Genomic DNA, 21,203 nt, shown 5'->3' with positions numbered 1-21,203 from the left:
ATCGTGTGCGCACACACACACCCACCCAGAAAATAGGACTGTGTGAGAAAGGGTAGATGAGATTTCCTCATGGTCGTACTTTACCTTCCGAAAATCCCGCTTCTCAAAATCCGTCTCTGCTATTTTCTCATATTCTATGACTGCATTAGCATTCTTGAACTATACCAGAAAATCAGATAGGAAAAGTTTTAATAATAAAAAAAAAAGTTGTAGATTCAACAACCACAAAAGTCAACAAGACTTCAATGAATTTTTTACTTCAAGAAAATTAGAACCACAGACTTTTCACAAACCAAGTTGGTAAAGACGCAGTCAAGACTCCTTAACAGAAAGGTTAAGGCCCAGCTTTCACCCTCAGTTTGAACTTAAAGTCAGGAATACAAGCATCATACCTTGATATATACAAAATAAAGGTAAGGCACCATCAGGGATTGAACAGAAGTTTTAAGATTCTCACTAAAATGCATCCAGAGGTTAACTGGGTGTATATGGAGATGGAACTAAAACATGTTTTGCCTGCTATCAATTTAATCAGAATTTGAATTTACTTAAATTCTTTAACTTCATTTAAATCAGTTCCTTGAAGCATCTGCCTATCCACCCAGCCATCTCAGAAACCCTCCAGTTTTCACAGATTTCTAAAGCTATAAATCATATTCAAAACCCTTTTACAGATAAGGAAGCAGAGGCTCAGAGTCTATGAAACTTGCCTACACTCACCCAGGTGTGGCTTGCAGCAGAAGTGAGACCAGATCTCAGTTCTGACTCTCAGGGCGCTATTCTTTCCCAATATACTACACTGCCTCTTTGGATACAAACAGGGTTAGACACATACCTCTTGTTGTGCCTGAGCATTTTTGTGATCCAGTTCTAGGGCTCTCTGGAAACTGCGACATGCTGCCATGGCATTCCCTAAAGATAGGTGGCATTTGCCCTCTCGTAGATGCCCCTATAAAAACAAACATGAAGAGGGAAGAAAAGGAGCATGATTGGCTAAGCAGAGAGAAATCAACAGCAGCCACAAACATCCACACAAAACCAACGTGGGAGGAAAACGACCAGAGCAATGGTTCTCAAGCAGGGCTGATTCTGCCTTCCGTGGGACAGTTAGCAATGTTAGAAACATTTCTGGTTGTCACAACTGACAAAGGAGGGGGTGCTACTGCTATCTAGTGGCTGAAGGCCAGGGATACTGCTAAACATCCTACAATGCACAGGATAGCCCCCCACAACAAAGAATTATCTAGCCCCAAATGTCAATAGCGTCACGATGGACACACCCTGGGCTAGAAGAACTCAACAGCAGCAACTGAGTCCTCCCCAAACAGCCCCATTACATACCCGGACGAAACTGTCATCCAACCTCACTGACTGCTGTGCATCTCCAAGAGCTTCCCGGAACCTTCCAAGCATCATCAAGGTGGCTGCCCGATTTCCATAATAGCTAGCATTTTTAGGACACATATCTACAGTAAAGGCAGAAGAATGTAAAACAAAGTTTAGCATGGGTCACTGCTTTAAAAACTCCGGGGCCATCTCCCTCAGAACTCTATCAAGGCAATCAAACTATAACAGGAATGCTGACACACTCTTCAAAATGCCATGGCTAAATTTTTGACTACCTGTGAAAACGGACAGCAGCAATGGTGCAACCAACTTAAAAAGAAAATAAGTTATTAAAAAATTATTTATACTTAGCTTTAAAGTACAGTGATTATCTTTCGGGGGGAAGTCAGCACCCTTGTCTTAATGAATTGTGTTTTTATGTAGTAAGATATGAAATGTATTTGCATTTGTTGATTTGGGGGGTGCGGAGCCCGTAAGCAAGTTAGGTGAGAAAAACGCTGACATGGGATTGAAATATCCTGGCAAATTGAGCATGGAGGTAACTAAGACCTGATAAAATCTACACAGACCATTTTCTAGGATAGTAAATGAACTGGAAATGGATTTAGGTGGGTATCTTTTTGCCATAACATCTAGAATTTCTGGAATTGCCTTCAATTTGCCAAAAGAAGAACTACCCACTTGGGCTAGAAAAGTAATTCCTCATGAAGTCATTAAGCCTGAAGGAGTTCACAGAGTAACAGTTATCAACCCACCAGGCAAAAGGCTACTTCTTAGAGAGGAGCTATTTATAATAGTATTTGGCAAATTATTTTCCAGCATAAGCACTAGGTCCTCACCTATGGCTTTTGTATAATAGTTATAAGCTTCATTGTAATCTTTCTTGGCATAGTATGCATTTCCTTGTTCCTTGAAAGACTCTGCTTCCCTGGAAAGGAAAGAGAAAGAGAATCATGTTACTTGACCTAGGGCACAACCTCTGTAATGTCATGGGAGCAATCTTTGGTCTAGAGCCCCTGGCACACTGAGCTAAAAGTTAGTGTGATACATGAAAGAATTTATACATTTGTTCAATGGGCTGATGGACCAAAAGGAGGTTCTAATGAAAGAATCCAAGTTCTTCAGATGCTATTTTTTGTCACTTAGATATATTCAAACTAAAACAAGGAAACCTCTCTCATGCTGCCTGCCTTGCCATTCCCGCCTCTAGTCATTCCCCTTAGGACAGGCAAATTTACACATTCTCTCACAGAAACTAATCTTTATATTTATCTCCTTTCCATTGTGGCACAACTGCTGCCACTTTAGCAAACTTACAAAAAACTGGCTACAGGTAATTCCATTCAGGGACAACTGATTTCTCAATGTGAAATGGGTCACATTCTTAGAGTTTTGATGATTTATTCTCCTGAAAAGTGGCTCATGCATTTGTCACTGGAAGGACAAGCAGAGCAAAAGCAGGCAGCAAAGGAGTTAAAAGCACAGCATATTGGTGTTTAAGATGAAGGACAGGGTTGAGTGACAGCAGAGACCAAGAAGTTGAATGACAGGGACATACAAGGTATAGGCTGCCAGTGCCATGCTCTAAGAAGTACCCATCTACTAGTGTTCCCTCTGCCCATCAAGTCTAGGTGGGTACTTAATGCCCCCTCTGCCATCCCTGTAGTACCCTGTATAACCACCGAGCGGGTAATATCAGAATTTTTGTCCTACCCCAAGATCCATTTCTTGAAGCCGTGCCATTCAACAAATTATACTTTCCAAAAGGAACAATGTTATGTAACTGAGAATTATATTCCTGACCAAAGAACTAGAATCAAAACAGACAAGGTTTTAAAAGAACAACAAACCAGTAACTTCTATCAAAGATATCCCAAATCATTCTTCTGACCAGCTTGAGTGACAAAGATAATTCTTTACCAAAATCAATACTGCAATGTATTTTTAATATAGGGAAGAATCTCTGTTTCTTTTCCTGTCCTCCACACATGCAAATAACCCAGTTCAAGGGCTCCCTGAAGTGAGGACAGAAGTACATAGTTCTTAACCTTGGCAATAGTATGGTAGTCTACAGCTTGATTCTATGGACATCAGCATTGGGGAGATTGGTGATTTATTTACTTACATATTTTAAACTACAAACCGGCAAAACCACCTTCCTTTTATTTAGGTGATCTCCCTTTCCACTTTTCATCACTGTCCTGACAAGCCCTACTAACACCAAAAGGCTGCTAGAAGAAAGGAGAAGGAAAATGGGAATAACCTATACATGGTGACAGATTTGAACTGTGATGGATATAAATCTGCTTGAGTAATTTTATTATACCAACTGTCACAATGCTGTAAACAGACCACCTGCTATTAGAAGTCCTCAAGAAGAATCCCTCAACTGCAAGACTTATGGGACCAACTGCAGTCTTTCTACATGGTGTACACCATCCTATAACTCTAAGCAAAGCATTATAAAACCCATGAGGAGCCTATCCTTTAAGAGTAGACGTGCCAAGAGATTTGAAGAAAGGGCTTCCCCAACACTGGATTTCAAAAGTTGAGTCAAATTCCTGTAAAGAAAAGGAGTAGTAAATTCAAAGGAAATAGCAGGCCCAAACGGCACCTGAGAAGATCTAGTCTTCTCTTGTTGGCTGGTGACTAAGAATACACAAATCCTTGAGGAAAACCAACAAACGCTGTCAGCAGCATAAGGCTTGTTAGTTAAAGGTGAAACGATCTGTAGAGCTACTGACAGGTGCCCTTTCTTTCCTGAAACACTAACCCCCAGGGAAGCAAGTGAGTTCAGCACTGGCTTCTAGCAAATATGCAAAGGATGATTTCTGTGGAAGATTAGTAATAATTATTGAGGCCAGGTACTTTCCATGCATTATCTTCTTACCAGGTGAGTTTCATGCTTGCCATTTTTCAAAGGAGGAAATTAAGGCATAGAGGTTAAAAACTGGCTTATGGTCAGGATGTTGACCCACACCTGTCGATTCCAAAGCTTCTTTACTTTCTACTCTGCTAAGTAAGCTTTCTAATGCTCACTTCTAGCTTTGCCTAAGACTTTAAAAATTAATCTGTACTGCTAGTAACAAGACATAGGCAATGAATATGAATTTCTTTAAACTAAGATACAAAACAGCCCCAGAATAAAATCCAACTCAAAAACGACAATCTGGATTTAAATAGCTATATGACATTCCTAACAATTAGTCATAGAGCAAGGCTCCTTTCTCTTTAAGATGCAAGACCTAGTGAACTGGACTTTGCCTCCCCCAAGAAATGCATTTCATTTAGTAAATGGTGAGTAGATTCCATTCTAGAGCAAACAAAGCGAGTAATGTAGAGTCAGCCCACAGCAGAAAGAACAAGAATTGTGTTGTGACAAGTTACCATGTTTTTAACCTCACTGCACAGCATCAGGCCAGAATTAGCTATTCCCACACAACTGCCTCATGAAAAAGGACTTATTTTCATAGAAACATGGTTGATTAACAGCTGCCTAAACAATGGGCACTTAGTGCTTTTAGAGTGAATGCTTATTTTTTGCCTCCAGGTCCAATGCCCAAAGTGGAGTCCCTCCTTCATTCTGAACCTCCCCACCAGATACAAGACAAGCTTTAACCAATGGGCCTGACCCTGAGAGACCAGCCGAGGAAAGAGTGGATCTTTGGAATCCAGCATGGCAGCAGCAAGAACTGAACAAGGCTGCATCAGGAACAATTCCAGGGTCAAATCCATTCAAGTCCTGCCCTGGGAGTCTGAGAAAGGGCTGAAGCTTGTTCAAGTTGCCCTTACAGCAAAGGGACTGAAGGATGAGATGTCAAAGGCGTGGGACTGGAAAAGAAGGAGAAGAGCTGGTTAACACTGGAATTGAGGGCAATCTGGCGGTGGCATGTGTCACTCCACTCACTGCCAGGGTCAATTCATCTGATAACCAAGTGAGGTTATAACAGGTAGCTACTAAAACACATCAGTACTGAGAAAGGAAGAATTAGGATTAACTGGGTTCACCTGGACCACCTAAAAAAAGGAAAAGATTCCAAAATGGACTAAATTAAACGACAGATTATTTTCTATGACCATAAAATAAAATTCAGACTAAACCCTGAAATATAATACCACAGCAAAATATAGACTTGGCCATGACTGACTTGATGGGACTATTAACAGCTACACTCTAGTGCTTTTTCAGATTTTCAAAGCATTCCCCTTGAAGATCTCCACAATGCCCTTCTGAAGTGGTTATGGTGATACATGTCCTCGAACACAGGAAGAGTCAGTGAAGCACCCAAGGTGGCTGCACAGGTTTTCTAATTCCTAGAGTCCTATGTTTTTTTCCACTAGATCCTGTTAGTGTTACGCTTTTTAGATTAAAACTAATTTATCCAGTTTCCCACCCAATCCTTGAGTCAACTCTAAACAGAATAAGCTTTATCTCTCTGATTTACCAAGAGATGTTGGGAATGACTCCACCTCCACCAAACCAGCCCTTTCACTTTAATAGCAAGCAACAAATTCCTGTGAAAATAGCTACCTAAAAGTTTTCAAAAAACTCTGTTCTCTTTGGATGTACGATGGGAAGGTCTCCCACAACATGGTCAGTGCTGGAGGGCTGGCAGCAGCCTTCTCTCAGACAGAAGTAAGGAGAAGACATTCCCCTCCTGGTCTGCTTTGCTATTTTAAAATGTCTTTATTTTCAGAAATAACCTCATCAATCAGAAAACTGCAGCTCTGAAAATCTGGTCTTCTAGACTACGTGTTAAAAATCTATACATCCTCCAATCAGGGAGTTACATTCCCTCTCTCCTAATTTAGTACTCATTCATCACAGACGCTAATTACTCCAACAAACACTGCCAAGGGAATCATTCGGTATCACACAGGTCTTAGCAGGGCTCAGCATCATGTGACCAAATCAGACAACCTGGGCTTAAGATCACCAGCCAACTTTGCACATTTACAGCTCAGCTAAATTAAAAACACATTAAAACACCACAGCTGACACCGCAATGTGCCCCAAATTAGATGCCCTATAAAAATTTCCATTTTCTCTCTAAAGACTTCCAAGTCGTACACTTGAGCAAGACCTTTGCCTTAGGCCAACTAGTCTATCTTTTAGCAATTACAGAGGTATTCAAAAACTTTAGTCAGCTTTCACTAATGCAGGACTTACTGGGTGGTAGTTTTTAAAACATGCTCAACATGGCTGGGTTCTCTGTGGAACTGCTTCACATATCACATATTTGCAGATTATTAAAATAGGGATGAGATGCTGCATTGTTTGTCAGTATCACTTTAAGCTTTATTCTACCTCAGTGCAGGAAAAATAAAGACCAGTATGGGTTCACTATTCTGCAACATTTGTAACCTAGGAAATGCTGATTAGGTTTTTCATGACAAAAAAACAAATACCGCACTGCTTTTATTTATTTCAAGTATTTGGCTAGAATAATATATTTTTAATAAAGTTCAGCTCTTCCAATAGTATTAATAGTTTAAACCAAAACAGATGCAGCAGCTTGAATGAGGTCTTTTTTTCTTTTTTTCGTTTTCTTGATGCATTTTGCTACTTCTGTGTGGAAGACAAATCATCTAGCTTTGCTAAAATTACAAATCAGGATAAAATGATTTCTTTTGTTAGAGGAGAGGAGTGTTTAGGAGCCTCTGATTTTGGAGAATAATTTTATTGGCAAGAACTTCAGAAAAATAAATCTTTTCTTTTTTCACCCTCAGGCTATTAACAATAATACTTTATACTGCCAATGAGTTAAATATCCTTTATGCTTTCCTATTATTTTTACTACTTTCAAAATGTCATCCTTACTCTATGATTGTTGCACCTATTTCTTTTATTCAGTCAAATTTACTAGTTGCCCGTTGATCTAGAAATGTCCTCCACCCTTCAGAATTTAAGGGATCTTGGCCAGTTTCAGAGCAAAAATTCCTCCCTCCTTCCCACAGTCCAAGACCTCTTGTCCCCAAAGGCACGTCGCAGGGCCTGTTTCATGTGGTACCCTCTCTGACTTTCATGAGAGAATAAAGTAAAAGGTGCCCAGGAGCCTAACTTTTATTCTACCTTACCAAATACATATTATGCTTTTTTTCTTTTTTATCTTCTAACTAATCTAAGGATGAAATGACAATTTAAGTTTCACATAGATAGGTGGAAGCCATATATGACTTGGAACAATTCCACAGATTGAGTGCTTGCTAAATGCAAGGTACTGTATGCTGAGTGCAAATAAAGGCTTTATAATGGTCCAGAGAAAACAGAGGGTGGGCTCTGCTACCTGTTGGTAACGGTGGGCTACCCAGCTTCCTTTATCCAATTTCCTATATAACAGACAGCTGCACTTTCACATAAAGCACAACTGAAGCACCTGCTCTCTCCCCAAAAACAGGGAAGGCAAGGAAGATGAAAACTTACTAACATACCAGTTTGAATTGTTCTCTGGCTGGACATTCAGGGGGAAGCTCAACAGGGGTAGATCCCGAAGGGACTGAGAGGCACCAAGTGGAGTCACAGATACAGTCTACACAAGGCAGTAGCACTCTCTACTGCTCAAGGAGGGAAGGACACCCGGCAGCATGCTGGAACTGGCTACGTCTTTCTTACTCAATGGAGACAGCAAGCAAGCAAGCAACCAACCAATTTGGCCAGAAATCCCATCACTGCATGCAGAAAGATATTCACGTGGAAATACCCACTTCAGCTGTGAGTTATAAACTTATGCTAGATCCTTAAATGGGAGGTGTCACAATCTGTGTTATCTACCTGACCTTCATTTACCCCTGGGGAGAAGACACCCAGCCACAAAGCTGCTCTGAGAGACAAGCTTCCGTGAAGCCACTCCGAGACACCAGTCACTGGCTTTTCAGCATGGGCCAGAGGCTTGTTTGCATAATGTATCCCCAGACTCACCATTTTCTGTGCCTTGGTTCCCCATTTTGTGAAATCTCCCACAACTCTTATGAGGATACTATAAAAAATCTAGCACCCATCAAAAATCTAGAACTGAGGAACTACAATTAAGAAAAAGGCTGCTTTCTGAGTGCTTTTTTGGGGGGAGGGGGGTGGAGATGAGAGCCAGAGTGGCGAGTCTGGATTGTCAACTGATATTTTGCTTCTAAAGTTCTCTTGGGTCCTTAGTTCAATGGGTGGTTGACTACCACCAGAGCAAGTTGTCCAAGGAAGAACTCTGAGGACAGAAACTCCGAGAATAAGAGAGGGTCTTGCTTGCCTCGCACTCCCTCCCCAAAAGTTTAATATTAGAATCAGAAGAGATGGTTAACACTTTGCTTATGACAGTATGGCCTTCTCACACAAACTTTAAGTCACATGCCAATAGAATATTAGGTCTCAGAATCAGACTTTGAAAGTGAAATATTCCTCATCATATTACCATTCTCAAAAGCATCAACCTCATATCCCCGCCAATGGTGGGGTAAAACATAGTAACTGCCATTTTGATCTGGCTGGGGAAGAAAAAAATTGTCAATCCAATAAAACAAACAGGCTATTGGAACAACTAGCACTCTGAATCCTGCTCTCACTGCTGAAATTTGGACAGTTTAAAAGAATACCTGGAACGACCTCTAAGTAACTTCCACATCACTCAGCACTGGAGGAAGGGGACCAAACATTAGTGGAGTAAGGGAGAAATGGGCTCTCAGAGGGACTTTGCATCAGACCACAAGGCATCTAGGCAGCCGCTGGCCATTGTTCTCCAATCTTCTAAAGTCCTAGAGAAAGAAAGCAAAGGCAAGCGCCCAGTACTCAACTTTTAAAAACTTTTAAAATACTAGCTTGAATGGCTAATCTAATCCCTCATTGGCTGGAATGTACAATAAGGCTGGGCTTTAAGCCAATCAGAGCTCTGGTCGTTGGGAATGGACTAGACACTAGAGCAACTGCCACTCACTTGGCCCAACATTTTATTAACATTGCTCAATTTACCTCACTCTGGATAACACGTAGATCTGAATTAAAGCAGCAAAGAACAGAGAGACCCTTCTTCTATACTCTACCTTTCTCCAGTAATGATTATTTAACAATTTTGCCACTTAACATCAGGATTCAATTAATTTGCTGGTAGTCAGGATTCTGTATTCCTAGGTTTATTCCTTCCTTATCCGTGATTTTTCTGACCCATCTCCCATTTCTTCATCTCTGACCCCACACTTAAAGTATACCAAAATGAAAATGAAGGCTGAGAGCAGTGTTTCTCAATGATTTGGCCTTAAGGTCAAAGATGAATTTCCATTCAGCTTGCAGGCTTACTGAATGTCTAGATGCCTGCCCTGGAACTTTAAGAGAAAGTTCAGGGGGACAAATGCCTAAGAATTTAAAACAGGGTGAGGAAAAAGAGTGGGGAAAGCCATCTCCACAGGCTTTTCAATTAAGGCTACAAATTCCAAAGCTTCCCAAGAAGCTGCAGGAAACAAGTAGCAACTACAGCAGACCCTGGAACACAGATTCAGCGTTCAGTGCTACCCACCAACAACATGGATAGAGAAATAAAAGGCAAAATCCACAAAGAGTTTATAATAGCTAGGTACTAACAAAGGGCCTACTAATTACTGTTCTTGCTCACATCCATCAGGAAAACAGATACAGAGAAGTTAAGATTATCAGTCAAGGAATCGGGTAAGGATGTCCTGGTTCCTTAGTCTATGGCTCCCATTGGTTCTTCAAGGCCTCATTGTCCAGTCGTGCCAGCTATATGCTGTGACACAAGTGTTTCCTCTATTGATGAACAACTTGAAATCCTTCAATTTTACCATAAGAAAGACTACCTGTGGAGACCAAGCTGCCCCCCAGCCCAGGAGAGTGACCAGAGAGCCTTCACTCAAGACAAGTATTCACATATTAGATAAAGCAATCAGCAACTTCCCGGGAAAATGTGAGGCCTTAAATTAGCTGATATGTAAAACTTCTGAAATTTAGCCCTCTGGCTCCCAAGTAGCTTTATCTGTTCTGGTGGGCAAAGAGAAATAATCTTCATGTACAGAACCCTGATCTATTTTGGAGTGCCAACTAATACATCTTTTATTTTAGCCTCTCAGCTGCTATGGGGCAAAAAGAACTTTGTCAAAGTGACAGGCAAAAAAAATTGAAGTCCATTTCTTTTCTCTCTAGAGATTCTAAAGCTAAGGAAATAAAACATGGAGCTATTTAAAATGCTGCAACCATGATGTCCAGTGTCTTGAAAGCTCCTCTCATTTTGCCTCCTGTGGGACTGTAACAATTTAGCAGCAGCAGCAGGATGTCCTTGAGCCAACATGCAAGGAAGGAAGGACTCCATGCTGGACTTCACAAAAACAACCCAAGAGACTCATCAACTCCCGTGTCCCCAAGTGAACTGGCAGTCGGACTGTAACAAGAGACATGAACTTGGCCAAATGACTAACCAAGGCAGAGAGCAAAGGGCACTTGTCAAGGATGTTCCTATCCCTGCCCTTTGCCACAGCTACATGGAGGACCCCAAGATAAGTGTGAAATGTACCACCACCTTCCTCCAAGACTTTCAAATCCCCCACTCCATCTTCAGCATTGGAAAACTATAGGTAAACAAAGCTTTTCTTAGTAACAGATCCCAATGTTTACCCTCCTAAGGATGCCTTATATGGCAGAAAGTCAAACTGATTTTTATTTCACTACCTTTTCCTTTTGCTTTGCCCACACCTAACTGGTAGATGATAAACATCTATGTTTTATTATGTCTAAAAGAGATCTGTATAAATATGTCTATATAATACGTCACATATAAATATGTCATATAAGTCTATTTGGTAACAATGCATTTTTTCAGTTAAATTTAGTTATTTTTTCTTGGTGGCAGACAAAAAATTGTGCATTTTACAATCAATGACATCTTAAATTCCATGAAATAAGGCACTTAACATAAGTCAACACTCTCCTCCATTTTGTTGAACTGCTACCAAATACCATATATTTTTGTGTAACGTGCTCACACTACAGCATCACCTATTTTATGTTTTTTAATCTATCTTCAGGTTCATTTACTACAGTTCTATGATAAGAATATTCTCCAAGGCTGTAATTTTTTTTTTTTTAAGGAAAAGGATTTACTTTAAGATAGAGGGCTTTGAAGTGAAACTCAAATTAGGGACAGTCCTACTTCAGAGATTTATAACGGATGAGTTTTTTTTTTAAAAATTACATATAGCCCAAGTCCCTATGTATAGCACAAAGAACCACAGAACTCCTTCCAAAGTAAATCCTTACAATTAATTTAAGCTCTGTGTTGAGATCTTTGTTTCCCATTCTGCAGTTCCTTAATGATGCTGATGACGCTTAACTCTAAATACGTGGAAAGAACTAGGAATGATGTAAAAACTCAAAACTAAGAAGAGAGAGACTAGACTCTGATATCCTGACTTCTCTGATATCCCAGGGACCTATTACACTTTGTCCAGCCTCTCAGCTCCCAACAGGTCAAGGAACCTGGAACACTGGCTGCAGTCACTACCCTTAAGCTTGATAACCATTCATTCTGCTTCAATGAGTACCTCATATTTCTGGCCTGAATAGTAAAAACCCTCTGAATCTTGATTTCAGATCTCATGTACTAATTCTACATCACCACCTCAATCACCCAGACTGAAGCCATAATTGGATTGGTATAATGATACGAAATATATGGAAAGGAGACTGAGGAAATTGTAGTCAGTTACTTTGCAGCTGATTAAAAAAAAAAAAAAAGGGGCTCCAAGCTTCCAAAATCTGCTTGCTAATTCTGCTTCAGGATTAGAATAAGTATGACTACCCACAACTGTGTTCCAACCCCACTTCCAACAACCTGCCTTAGCTACAGCCAGAATCCAGAGTGTTCTCGAAAAACACTCACTCAGCAGCTCCCTTGGCTAGTCCGGACTGGCAAACTCGAGCCACTGCGGCTGCATAGCAGTGCCAACAGCGCCCAAGCAGCTGCCCTCCTCCTTGCTCCTCACTTAAGAAAGAACAGTCCTGGAAGAACGAGGAGCTTAGGAGGGAGGACGGAGGAAGGGTTTGACTTGTAGAGCATGAAACAAGCCCCTCACTCTTCCTTCTTTCTCTATCATCTTCGACTTCTGGCGTAACCGGGGGCGGGGAGGGCGACCAGGTCAATAATGGACACACAATCACCTCGGACCCAGACTAGTGCTCGCTGGGGTATAATTTCGGAGAGAAGGGGGTGAGGAGAGCACGGGCTTCGGAAACGTAAACTGCTGATAACAACGCACAGAAGTTAACAAGAGAGGGCGGGGGTCGGGGGCGATGTAAGGAAGTCGTCATCGTCGCCGCGCAGCCTCCCCCACCCCGCCACAGACCTCTCAGAGCCCCTCAGGGAACTACCTTCCCTAGTCAGGACGACCGTCCTCTCTGCTGGGGAACAAGGCTGTGCCTCAGCTCCCCACCCAGGCGGAAGCGGGAGGGGAGGGCCGACCTCCGAGAGCGCCCCTTCAGGGGGTCCATCCGGACTTGATCTCAGATGGGGGGACGCGGAGGGCGGGGCATCGCCTCCACACCTAGGGGCTGTATCATGGCAGGGACGGGTTTCCCGGAGCCACGGAGCAGAAGCTAGCCCCTTCCACTACCCTGCCACCCGTTACCTCTTCGCTTCTTCGTCGTGGAGCAGCTCTGGCTCGGTCGCCGCCATTACCACATCGCACCCCGCGGCAGCCGCCATCTTACCGCCGGGACCAGAGAGCCGAGTGGAAGGCAGACGGTGAAGAGCACTTCCGGTCGGAGCATCGAGCAGCTCAGCGGCGCTGCGCCCAGAGGGGCTCCCTCGAGCCCGTCTACCAACGAGAGGCTCCGCTTGGGGCCAGAGTGGCCTTCCGCCCCCGGAGGTCCACGGTGGTCTCCGCGCCGGGGCGGGGGCGCAGGGACGGTTCCTGTGCGTAGGGGGCGCCACTTTACCCGTGGGTCGGTACAGGGGGGATGTCGCCTCTCTAGGTTTTGGCTTTCCTCAGTATTTCAAGAGCTTCGTTGCCATAGCAACTTCCAATCCTAGAGAATCTCCTGTAAGGTTCAGGGGAGTCTGAGTTGGGTGGGGACCCAGTGACCCAGGACTCTGGAAGGAAAAAGCGCCCGCACTACTGCCTTCCCGACCTTGAAGTGTGTCCACAGCTTCCTCCCGGGAAAGGCAAGAAGAGACACTTTGAGCCCAGTTCCCCCGCGTCCATCGGCCCCTGGAAGCCCTGCCCAACCAAGCCAGGGGAACGCAGGGCGTCTTCATCCCGCGCCTTTCATCCCCTCCAGATCTCCAAGCACCAACTGGTTCATCACCCTAATGACGCTGACCCCTTTATGAGGCTGCTTTCATGTCAGCTGCCTGGGAGTGCCAACTCAGCATTAAGGCTAGGGAGGGTGGCACGGCGCCCCAGACCCTGCCCTGGAGTTTATAAGGCAGCTCACGGGGTGAGGTCCCTGCCCCAGTGTCCCTCGTTCTCCCACCCCTCGTATAAACTACCTGCTCAGCACGCTGGTCTTGCCGAATGCAGTCTGGATTGGGAACTCAGAGGGCAAGGACACAGCCTAACCGTTTTTGTAGTACTTCCCTCACCCAAACAATAACACTTGTGAACCTGAATTAAATTCGGGTTTTCTGAGGTTAAATTGGGCGGATTTGAGGTTAAAAATTTAAAGCTAAGGGGAACTAAAATAAGAAGGGGGTGTGGGCACTTAAAAAGGATCTACCCTCTTCCTCTAGTAAAACAGAATGTGCCCTTGTCCGTAGGCTGCTTGCATGGTCCCTGCCTATCACAGGGCTAAGGGAACGAAAACACACTCAGCCCTGGGTAGGGGAAGGTGGGAGAGGCTCAGTGGGTTGGAGGAGAGGTCATTCATCCAGCCAGTCATTTGATAGCCCTCTTCAAAGTGCCCACTCCCCCTACTTCAGTGTGGGATGGCACAGACTCACAGACCACCTGCCCTGCCTGCCGATGGCTCACAGTCTACAGTCTAATGCAGGCAGTCTTTCACCATCTTCCCACTTTGTGCTCTCTGCATCTAAGGCAACTCATCTACTCCGACAGCTTTATCTGTCAATGACTCTCAACCCAGTTGACATCTCCAACCTAGACCTCTTTTTCTGAGTTCCAGATCTGTATAACCAACTATCTACTGGATAGCTCTTGGATGTTTCACAAATCCCCAAGGCTTAACATATTTAAACTGAACTTGTCATTCTCTCTCCACTCCTCAACAACAGAAAAACCAAATGCGGTACTTGATTCTCTTTTCCCGAATTCCTTATCTTGTTGATTGGATCACCATTCATCTGGTCACCAAATGAGAAAGACGGGAGACATCACGATCTCCTCCCTCTTTCTCACTCCTGACTCCTAACTTATCACCAAGTCTTGTTGATTCTCCTACCAAATGTCTCCCAAATCTATCTATCGCCTTTCCATCCCTTTCCAGGTTCTTGTAATTTTTTAAAAACTTGGAATACTACCGAAGTCTTCTAACTGACCCCCCAGTCTCATCTCTCTCCAATCTTCAGACTTCTGCCAGAGTGACCTTCTTAAAGCAAAAATTGATGTCACTTCACTGGCGTAAAACCTATCAATGGCTTTCCACTGCTATTAGGATACAGTTTGAACTTTTTGGCCAACCACCTAAGGCCTTTGGTTATTTGGCTCCTTTCCACCATTAATATTGAACTCACGTCTTTGTAGTTCCAGAAAATGCCATGACTCTTGCCATGCTTTCTCCACCCTTTCCTCCCAAGCCCTTCAAACCTCAACACAGACATGACCTCCAGGGAGTTCTCCATAATGCCCACTGCCTCCAAGTTAAATGCCCCTTTGCTGTGCTCCCATAGCACCTCTGTGATAGGTCTTGCCATGCTATACTGTAATTGTTGGTTTAGATGTCTGCCTCTTCTAGACGGTGACGTTCTCATAAGCAGCTACAGTGTCTAATTTGCTTTTTCTCAGCTTTTGGTCCTGTACGTGGCACAGAGTAGGTGCTCAGAAGACATCTGAGGAATAAACGATTGAATAAACGAAGTGTTACTGTATTATGGTACCCTTTAGAGACAGAACATTTCTCTATCTGGTGCATCAGACGCACCAGAACAGCACGCCGCGTCCGGCGAGCCTAGAACCGTGTGCACACAACCTCCGCCTCCAGGTCTCAGCCGTCACTTCCCCCGCCGGCCTCTGGGGGCGCTGTGAGGACGGCGCCCACTCCCCACCGCCGGAATTTGTCTTGCCGGACGAAGGCTGGGGGGCGGGGCCAGCGGAGCCTGGCTCGACACGGAAGGACGGAGCCCTTGCGACCGCCTTGCCCCGCCCGTGGTCCCCGCGCTCCTGGAGGGGCCCGGCTGGGGTGCTGCAAGGGCCCCGGGAGGTACGGAGCTGGCAGGCTGGGATCGGCCACTGCGTCTGGGCCGCTTTAGGTGGCAGGTTTCTGTCGCTTGTGATTCCCTCTTGGGGGTCCCGTCGTGGGGAAATCTGTGGCGGAGTCCCCACTGGGGGCTCCCTTGGGGTATCCCTTAATTGCAGGGCTCCCTACGTACATGGGGCCCCTTGCGGGGGTGGAGGAGGGTCTGACTCAGGAGTTTCCTCTGGAGAGGTTTCTGTTTGAGACCCTTGTGGGTGTGTTCTCTCTATCTCTGCTCTCCGGGGAACTCTTCGTCTGGGGCTCCTTCTGGGAAGCCTGTATTTGGGATGTTTTCGGGGAGATCTCTGGGGCCGCTTCGGAGAAGGAGTTTCTGTGTCTGAGCCTTCTCATCTGGGTCAGTCGAAGGGTAGCAAAAAATTATCTCCTTTCCGAAGCCTTTTTTCTTTAGATTCCTTCATTCCTTTCTTGTGTGTTGTTCTTAGCCATGGACTTGACTGGGAATTAGAGGTAATTGATTGTTGCCTAGGTAAGTCATACAGGAAAGCAAAATATCCTCCTTATTTGCTCATTCTCCCCAGGAAGAGTGGCTTAAGACAGATCCACACAAAGTAGTATTCCTGCTTATTTCTCCACGGAGTCGTCGTTAAAGAGAGGAAGCTGAGCCAGAGCTCCCTTCAGCAACTGGTCCTCCGCATCCTTTGCACAGAGAAGGACTGGCCAGTGGTTCCTTTAAACTAGCAATCCTCTTCCTCCTTTATGGCAACATATATTGAGCACCTGCGCTGTGTCACTTCCTGGCCAGATACTGAGAATGACAAAGATCAATAAGATACAGCTTCCTGTCCAGTAGTGGACACAGACAAATGACTTCAATACATCCTGACTAGAGTAGGGGACAGTGCTGAATCCCCGAGGCTGCGAATTCGGTTCAGAACTTGGGCTCTCAGTTATGGGAGGTCTGCCCTCTTTGACCCCACCTCACCCAGTGTGCTTCTGTTCTTCAAGGTTGAAGGCTAAGCATGGGGAAGAGCTGCAAGGTGGTCGTGTGTGGCCAGGCATCTGTGGGCAAAACTTCAATCCTGGAGCAGCTTCTGTATGGGAACCATGTAGTGGGTGAGTGTTGTTGGGGGCGGGGAAATGGTGGAAGAATTTGAAGAATGAGGAGTAGGATTTGATCACAGCACACAAAAGCTTTTAGCTGTTCCCAGTGGTTATTACATCCCAAAGAGTCAGTCACATCTACATCTTGACCCTCAACCCTACAACACTGAAGACATCTGAAGGAAGGAAACCCAATATCCTAGATAGGGAGGAAAAGCTCCCAAGTCACACTTTTGCTTAGGATGGTATGAGCATGACATTAATATCTGTTCCCTCAAATCATTCCAGTCCTGCCACTCAGTCTCTGGCTCCCTCTCCTCAGCCCCCCACATTTCTCTCTCTCCCTATCTGGTCAGGTTGTCAGGATATACTCATTCATTCAGGTTTCCCATCTCCCTCCTCCCTACAAACGAGTTTTCTCCTCATTTTATCCCAGGTTCTGAGATGATTGAGACGCAAGAGGATATCTATGTGGGCTCCATTGAGACTGACCGGGGGGTGCGGGAGCAGGTGCGTTTCTATGACACCCGGGGGCTCCGAGATGGGGCCGAGCTGCCCCGGCACTGCTTTTCCTGTACTGATGGCTACGTCCTGGTCTACAGCACGGACAGCCGAGAGTCCTTTCAGCGCGTGGAGCTGCTCAAGAAGGAAATCGACAAATCCAAGGACAAGAAGGAGGTGTGTGTGGGATCCCCAGTGGTGAGAGAGCCTGGGCCCTGGGCTGCCTTGTGGTGGCTTGGCTAGGCTCTGTTTTTCATTCATTTGCCAGGACATGGGTTAGGAGCTAAAGGGGGATTGAAAGGCACTGAAAGGTGTCTTCACCCCCAGAGGTGGCCACATGTTGAGGCAGCTCAACCAAAGAGGTTGCTCTTCAGTTTAAGAGCTCCTTGACCTGAGGCATGAGCCCTACTTTCTTTATCATGATTCTGTCCTCTTAGCTATGAAGGCCCTGCTGTTCTCAAATCTCCCTTTAAGCCACAGGCATTCTGGGAGTGCTTCCTCACCAGTTGTTTAGCTAGAAACTGACTACTAGTAATGAATAAGCATGGGTAATATAGGGCTTATAATAAAACTCTTGAAGGGAGGGCCAGATGGAGGCCAAAATTTGGACAGAAAAAGAGAAAAGAGCAACCATCTCCCTCCCCCTAGTCTGTGATTTTTAATATAGGAAGAGATGAGACATCAGCCGTTGAGACTTTCCTTCTCCTAGGATTCCTAGGTGGTCACCAGCCCTCACACCCATTCTAGAGGTCCATGGTCCATCCACAGGCCTCTGCTCTGTCCCTCTTCCCTAGGTCACCATCGTGGTCCTTGGCAACAAGTGTGACCTGCAGGAGCAGCGACGTGTAGACCCAGATGTGGCTCAGCATTGGGCCAAGTCAGAGAAGGTGAAGCTGTGGGAGGTGTCGGTGGCTGACCGCCGCTCCCTGCTGGAACCCTTCGTCTATCTGGCCAGCAAGATGACCCAGCCCCAGAGCAAGTCCGCCTTCCCCCTCAGCCGCAAGAACAAGGGCAGCGGCTCCTTGGATGGCTGAATGGCTGCCATCCCTTCTTCACCTTCCCACCCCCATTCCAGCTGCTGGGGCTCTGGAAGATGGGTTGAGGGGAAAGGGGGGTTAGGCAAGCTGCCCTTCCCAAGCAGCAGGGGAGCCCCCCACTAGGACAGGCAGCTGAGCTGTCCCAGGATCAGGCTACTTTTGCTCCCTCCCAACTCTGAGAAGTGCACATAATCTAGGTTAGCGCCCCCAACCCCTACCCCCCACCCTCAGTTCTTATCCTGTCTGCCTTGCTGTGACCTGAGGCAGTTGTGGGTCAGTGTCCCTTCTACCTGTCCTGGACAGGAAGCAGAACTACCATGCAGAAGTGCCCAGTGTAGGGTCTGGTTCCAATCACAGGGGTCCCACGCCTCTGGGCTTCCTGCCAATGACACACACACACACACACACACACACACACACACACGGCACTGGCCTAGACTAAAGGGCATTCAGGTATTGTGTATGTGTGTGTACGTGTGCACACGTGTACACGTGTGTGCATGCTAGTGTTAGGGGTGCCCCTCATCCAGCGCCCTGACATTTCTGCTGTCCTTACCTTGGCTGGAAGAAGCCAGCCTCTCGGGAAGTGTAATTTTCTGTGTTACCTCTTGCCCCATTGTTTTGCTTCCTCTTCCTGCTCAGGGAGCAGATGGGCCTCATTGGGTGAGGTGGAAGCGAATGACTGGGCTGAGTCACCCACTGGCTTTGTGACTCAGCAAGGCCTTTCCCCTCTCCCGGCTTCAGTTTTCTCATCTATGAGGTGACGGGTGTTGCTTAGATGACCTTCTAGATCCTCTCTAGCCCTGTGAGTTTATAATGCCCATGGCCTCCGGCTGGCTATGACTGTACCCTTCGCTTCTCCCTCTTCAAGGTGCTATGCCTACCCGTCCCGGAGGCTGGGACACTGCTCTCCACCAGCCACCAGGGGGCAGGAGCGCACTATCTGCTCTTGTTGCCAGAGTGGCTGCTCAGTGCCCAGTGGGGCACATCACACCCAGGGGGGCCGGTCTCCACCCCTTCCTATGGTTGTTTTCAGCTAATAGCTGGACTTCTATTTATAAATTACCTGTTTTAAATGAGCCTGCTGCCATGGTGAAGGCTGGACAAGGTGCTCCTCTAGCCCTTCCTTCTTACCTCAGATGCCTCAACAGAACAAGGCAAACCAGTAGCAGCTTCTCAGGAGCTGACAGATCTGTCGGGGCTCAGAAGGGTGGTGACACTCGCAACACGCTGCAAAGTGAGCTTATGACCCACAACTTCCTGTGCCCACTTCGTGCTTCTGCCACCATGCACACCTGGCACAGGTGAGACACTATAGCCAGGCAAGCTCCAGTACCCGTGCCTTCTCCCCGAGACGGGCGGTGAGCAGGGGCAGTTGGCCAGGGCTGGGCGAGGCAAGTTAGGGCGCGTACAGACTCGCGCTTAAAGTTCGTTTATTGATGCATTGGATACAATAAAACCACAACCGTTATCAAAAAGTTTCCCTCCCCCACCCTTTTCTTGCTTTCCCATTGGAAATACCTAAAAAAAAGAAAAAAGATGATACAGGTGGATACTGGCAAAGTCCCATATTGTGAGGTTTGGGGGGCAGTGCTGGGCAGGATGGGGGTTGTGGCATTAACTTTGACGGCACGAAAATGGGTCTTGAGAGTATATCAGACTGTGTCCCACCGCTTAGCTTCACAGTGAGGGGGCTTGGGGTGGAGGTTGGAGGAAGGAAACCCCTTGAGTGCTAGGGACCAGTTTGGGGTGAGGAGCTGGAGGGGACAGCTCTTTGGGAGCCCTCGGGGGCGGGGCGATCCGGTGTTAGCTGGGTCCATAGTCTGAGGGAGACCCAGTCCCCCCCTCCGAAGAGCTGGGGTTCAGGAAGAATCAGTGAAAGGCTAAGAGGCGAGTCCTTTTGTGGGATTCATCACTTCCTCTATTAAAACTGGGCCCAGCCAGAACATCCCCCTCACCTGCTCCTATCCTAGCCCCATCCTGTCAGAGCAGATGAAGCCCCCAAAGCTTTTGGCCCCACCTTAGCATTGCCCCCTTTCTCCTCCACAGACTTCCATCACGCCTCCACCGTCTCTGTCCAGATAGCCTTGCATCCACTCCAGCTTGAGACCTGTCCCTCATCTCCCGTGATTCTCCAGAGAAGCCAGTGAATGGGGAGGGCCTCCTTCCTGGGGCATGAGAGTAGAGGTCACAGCCTTGTACCCAGGCTGGAAGGAGTTTAGATTCCTAGGGCCTCTGCTATGTGAGTATAGGTCTTGAGTAGGGGAAATGAGAGCACCGTGGGGCTGGGGCTAGGGTTTTGCATAGATCTTGGGGATTTCTCAGTTTGCTCCCCCTAAGTCAGGCTGGGAAGGACAGGGGAGGCCAAGACAAGCCCTGGAAGGCCAGGGAAAGGAGGGTGGGGATGGATGGTCCTTAGGTTGCGGGTGGGGAGGGGATTCGTTCAATCTCCAGACTGTGTGAAGCACAGCTGCCCTTAAAACTAGCCGGCTCCTCCTGGATCAGGCAGAACCCCTAGGCTGTAAAAGGGGGTCCCTAGTGGGATGTAGGAAACCGAGGCATCTCGCAGAGAGTTGGAAGGGGAGGGCGAATGCTGGGACATCAGCCCTCGCCTCCCCCAGGGGCTAATACGGGGCAAAGACGATGGGTCCTGTGGCAGGGCGGACAGCTCCTGTTGGGGTACGAAACAGAGCTGGGCCCAGGATCGGAGCCGGGAAGAGGGTGGTGGCTGCTGTAGGGGCAGGCCGGAGGGCCAGGGGCCCTGGCAGGGCACAGATGGCTGTGGCTGTGGTGGGGATCGGGCTGGGCAGGAAGCGGGCTGCCAGTGTCTTGGTCAGTTGTTTCTGCAAGGCCAGTTTAGA

General features: G+C 46.4%; 3 protein-coding genes across 28 annotated transcripts in view; 1 reads left to right on the top strand and 2 right to left on the bottom strand.

Annotated features, from left to right (window-relative positions):
* Window positions 1–13,865, bottom strand: part of DNAJC7 (DnaJ heat shock protein family (Hsp40) member C7) — a 26,881-nt gene extending 13,016 nt beyond the window's left edge. For 2 of the 12 annotated variants that reach the window (XM_070561955.1, XM_070561954.1), the window contains exons 1-7: window positions 13,463–13,569; window positions 12,961–13,372; window positions 4,980–5,178; window positions 2,187–2,275; window positions 1,342–1,466; window positions 836–949; window positions 85–159 (exon numbers count right to left, since the gene is read on the bottom strand). In XM_070561955.1, coding sequence (XP_070418056.1) covers window positions 85–159; window positions 836–949; window positions 1,342–1,464 — 312 coding nt within the window. In that variant the 5' untranslated portion in view covers window positions 1,465–1,466; window positions 2,187–2,275; window positions 4,980–5,178; window positions 12,961–13,372; window positions 13,463–13,569. Of the gene's footprint in view, window positions 1–84; window positions 160–835; window positions 950–1,341; window positions 1,467–2,186; window positions 2,276–4,979; window positions 5,179–8,928; window positions 9,173–12,960; window positions 13,375–13,462; window positions 13,646–13,823 lie in introns of those variants that run through there. The other 10 variants (XM_070561950.1, XM_070561948.1, XM_008519222.2 and 7 more) reach the window with 8 other exon arrangements.
* On the top strand, window positions 13,591–19,820 carry NKIRAS2 (NFKB inhibitor interacting Ras like 2). The gene is made up of 4 exons (XM_070561958.1): window positions 13,591–15,709; window positions 16,709–16,816; window positions 17,241–17,482; window positions 18,100–19,820. The coding sequence occupies exons 2-4, from the start codon at window positions 16,723–16,725 to the stop codon at window positions 18,337–18,339; spliced, it is 576 nt and encodes a 191-aa protein (XP_070418059.1). The 5' UTR covers window positions 13,591–15,709; window positions 16,709–16,722; the 3' UTR covers window positions 18,340–19,820.
* The window catches only part of LOC103550372 (zinc finger protein 385C), a 51,541-nt gene continuing 50,096 nt past the window's right edge, over window positions 19,759–21,203 (bottom strand). For all 15 annotated transcript variants that reach the window (XM_070561929.1, XM_070561935.1, XM_070561930.1 and 12 more), the window contains one exon: window positions 19,759–21,203. In XM_070561929.1, the coding sequence (XP_070418030.1) occupies window positions 20,967–21,203 (237 nt within the window). In that variant the 3' untranslated portion in view covers window positions 19,759–20,966.

The sequence above is a fragment of the Equus przewalskii genome, chromosome 10 (assembly GCF_037783145.1).
Source record: "Equus przewalskii isolate Varuska chromosome 10, EquPr2, whole genome shotgun sequence".
NCBI classification, from domain to species: domain Eukaryota; kingdom Metazoa; phylum Chordata; class Mammalia; order Perissodactyla; family Equidae; genus Equus; species Equus przewalskii.
Note: the sequence above shows the minus strand (reverse complement) of the source record. Positions and strands in the feature narration are given on the sequence as shown.

Excerpts from the sequence above, each read along its gene's own strand:
- NKIRAS2 (XM_070561958.1), top strand. The coding sequence starts at position 16,723 with ATGGGGAAGAGCTGCAAGGTGGTCGTGTGTGGCCAGGCATCTGTGGGC. Across the intron at positions 16,817-17,240 it reads GTATGGGAACCATGTAGTGG|GTTCTGAGATGATTGAGACG; the intron begins GTGAGTGTTGTT and ends ATTTTATCCCAG. Across the intron at positions 17,483-18,099 it reads AATCCAAGGACAAGAAGGAG|GTCACCATCGTGGTCCTTGG; the intron begins GTGTGTGTGGGA and ends CCTCTTCCCTAG.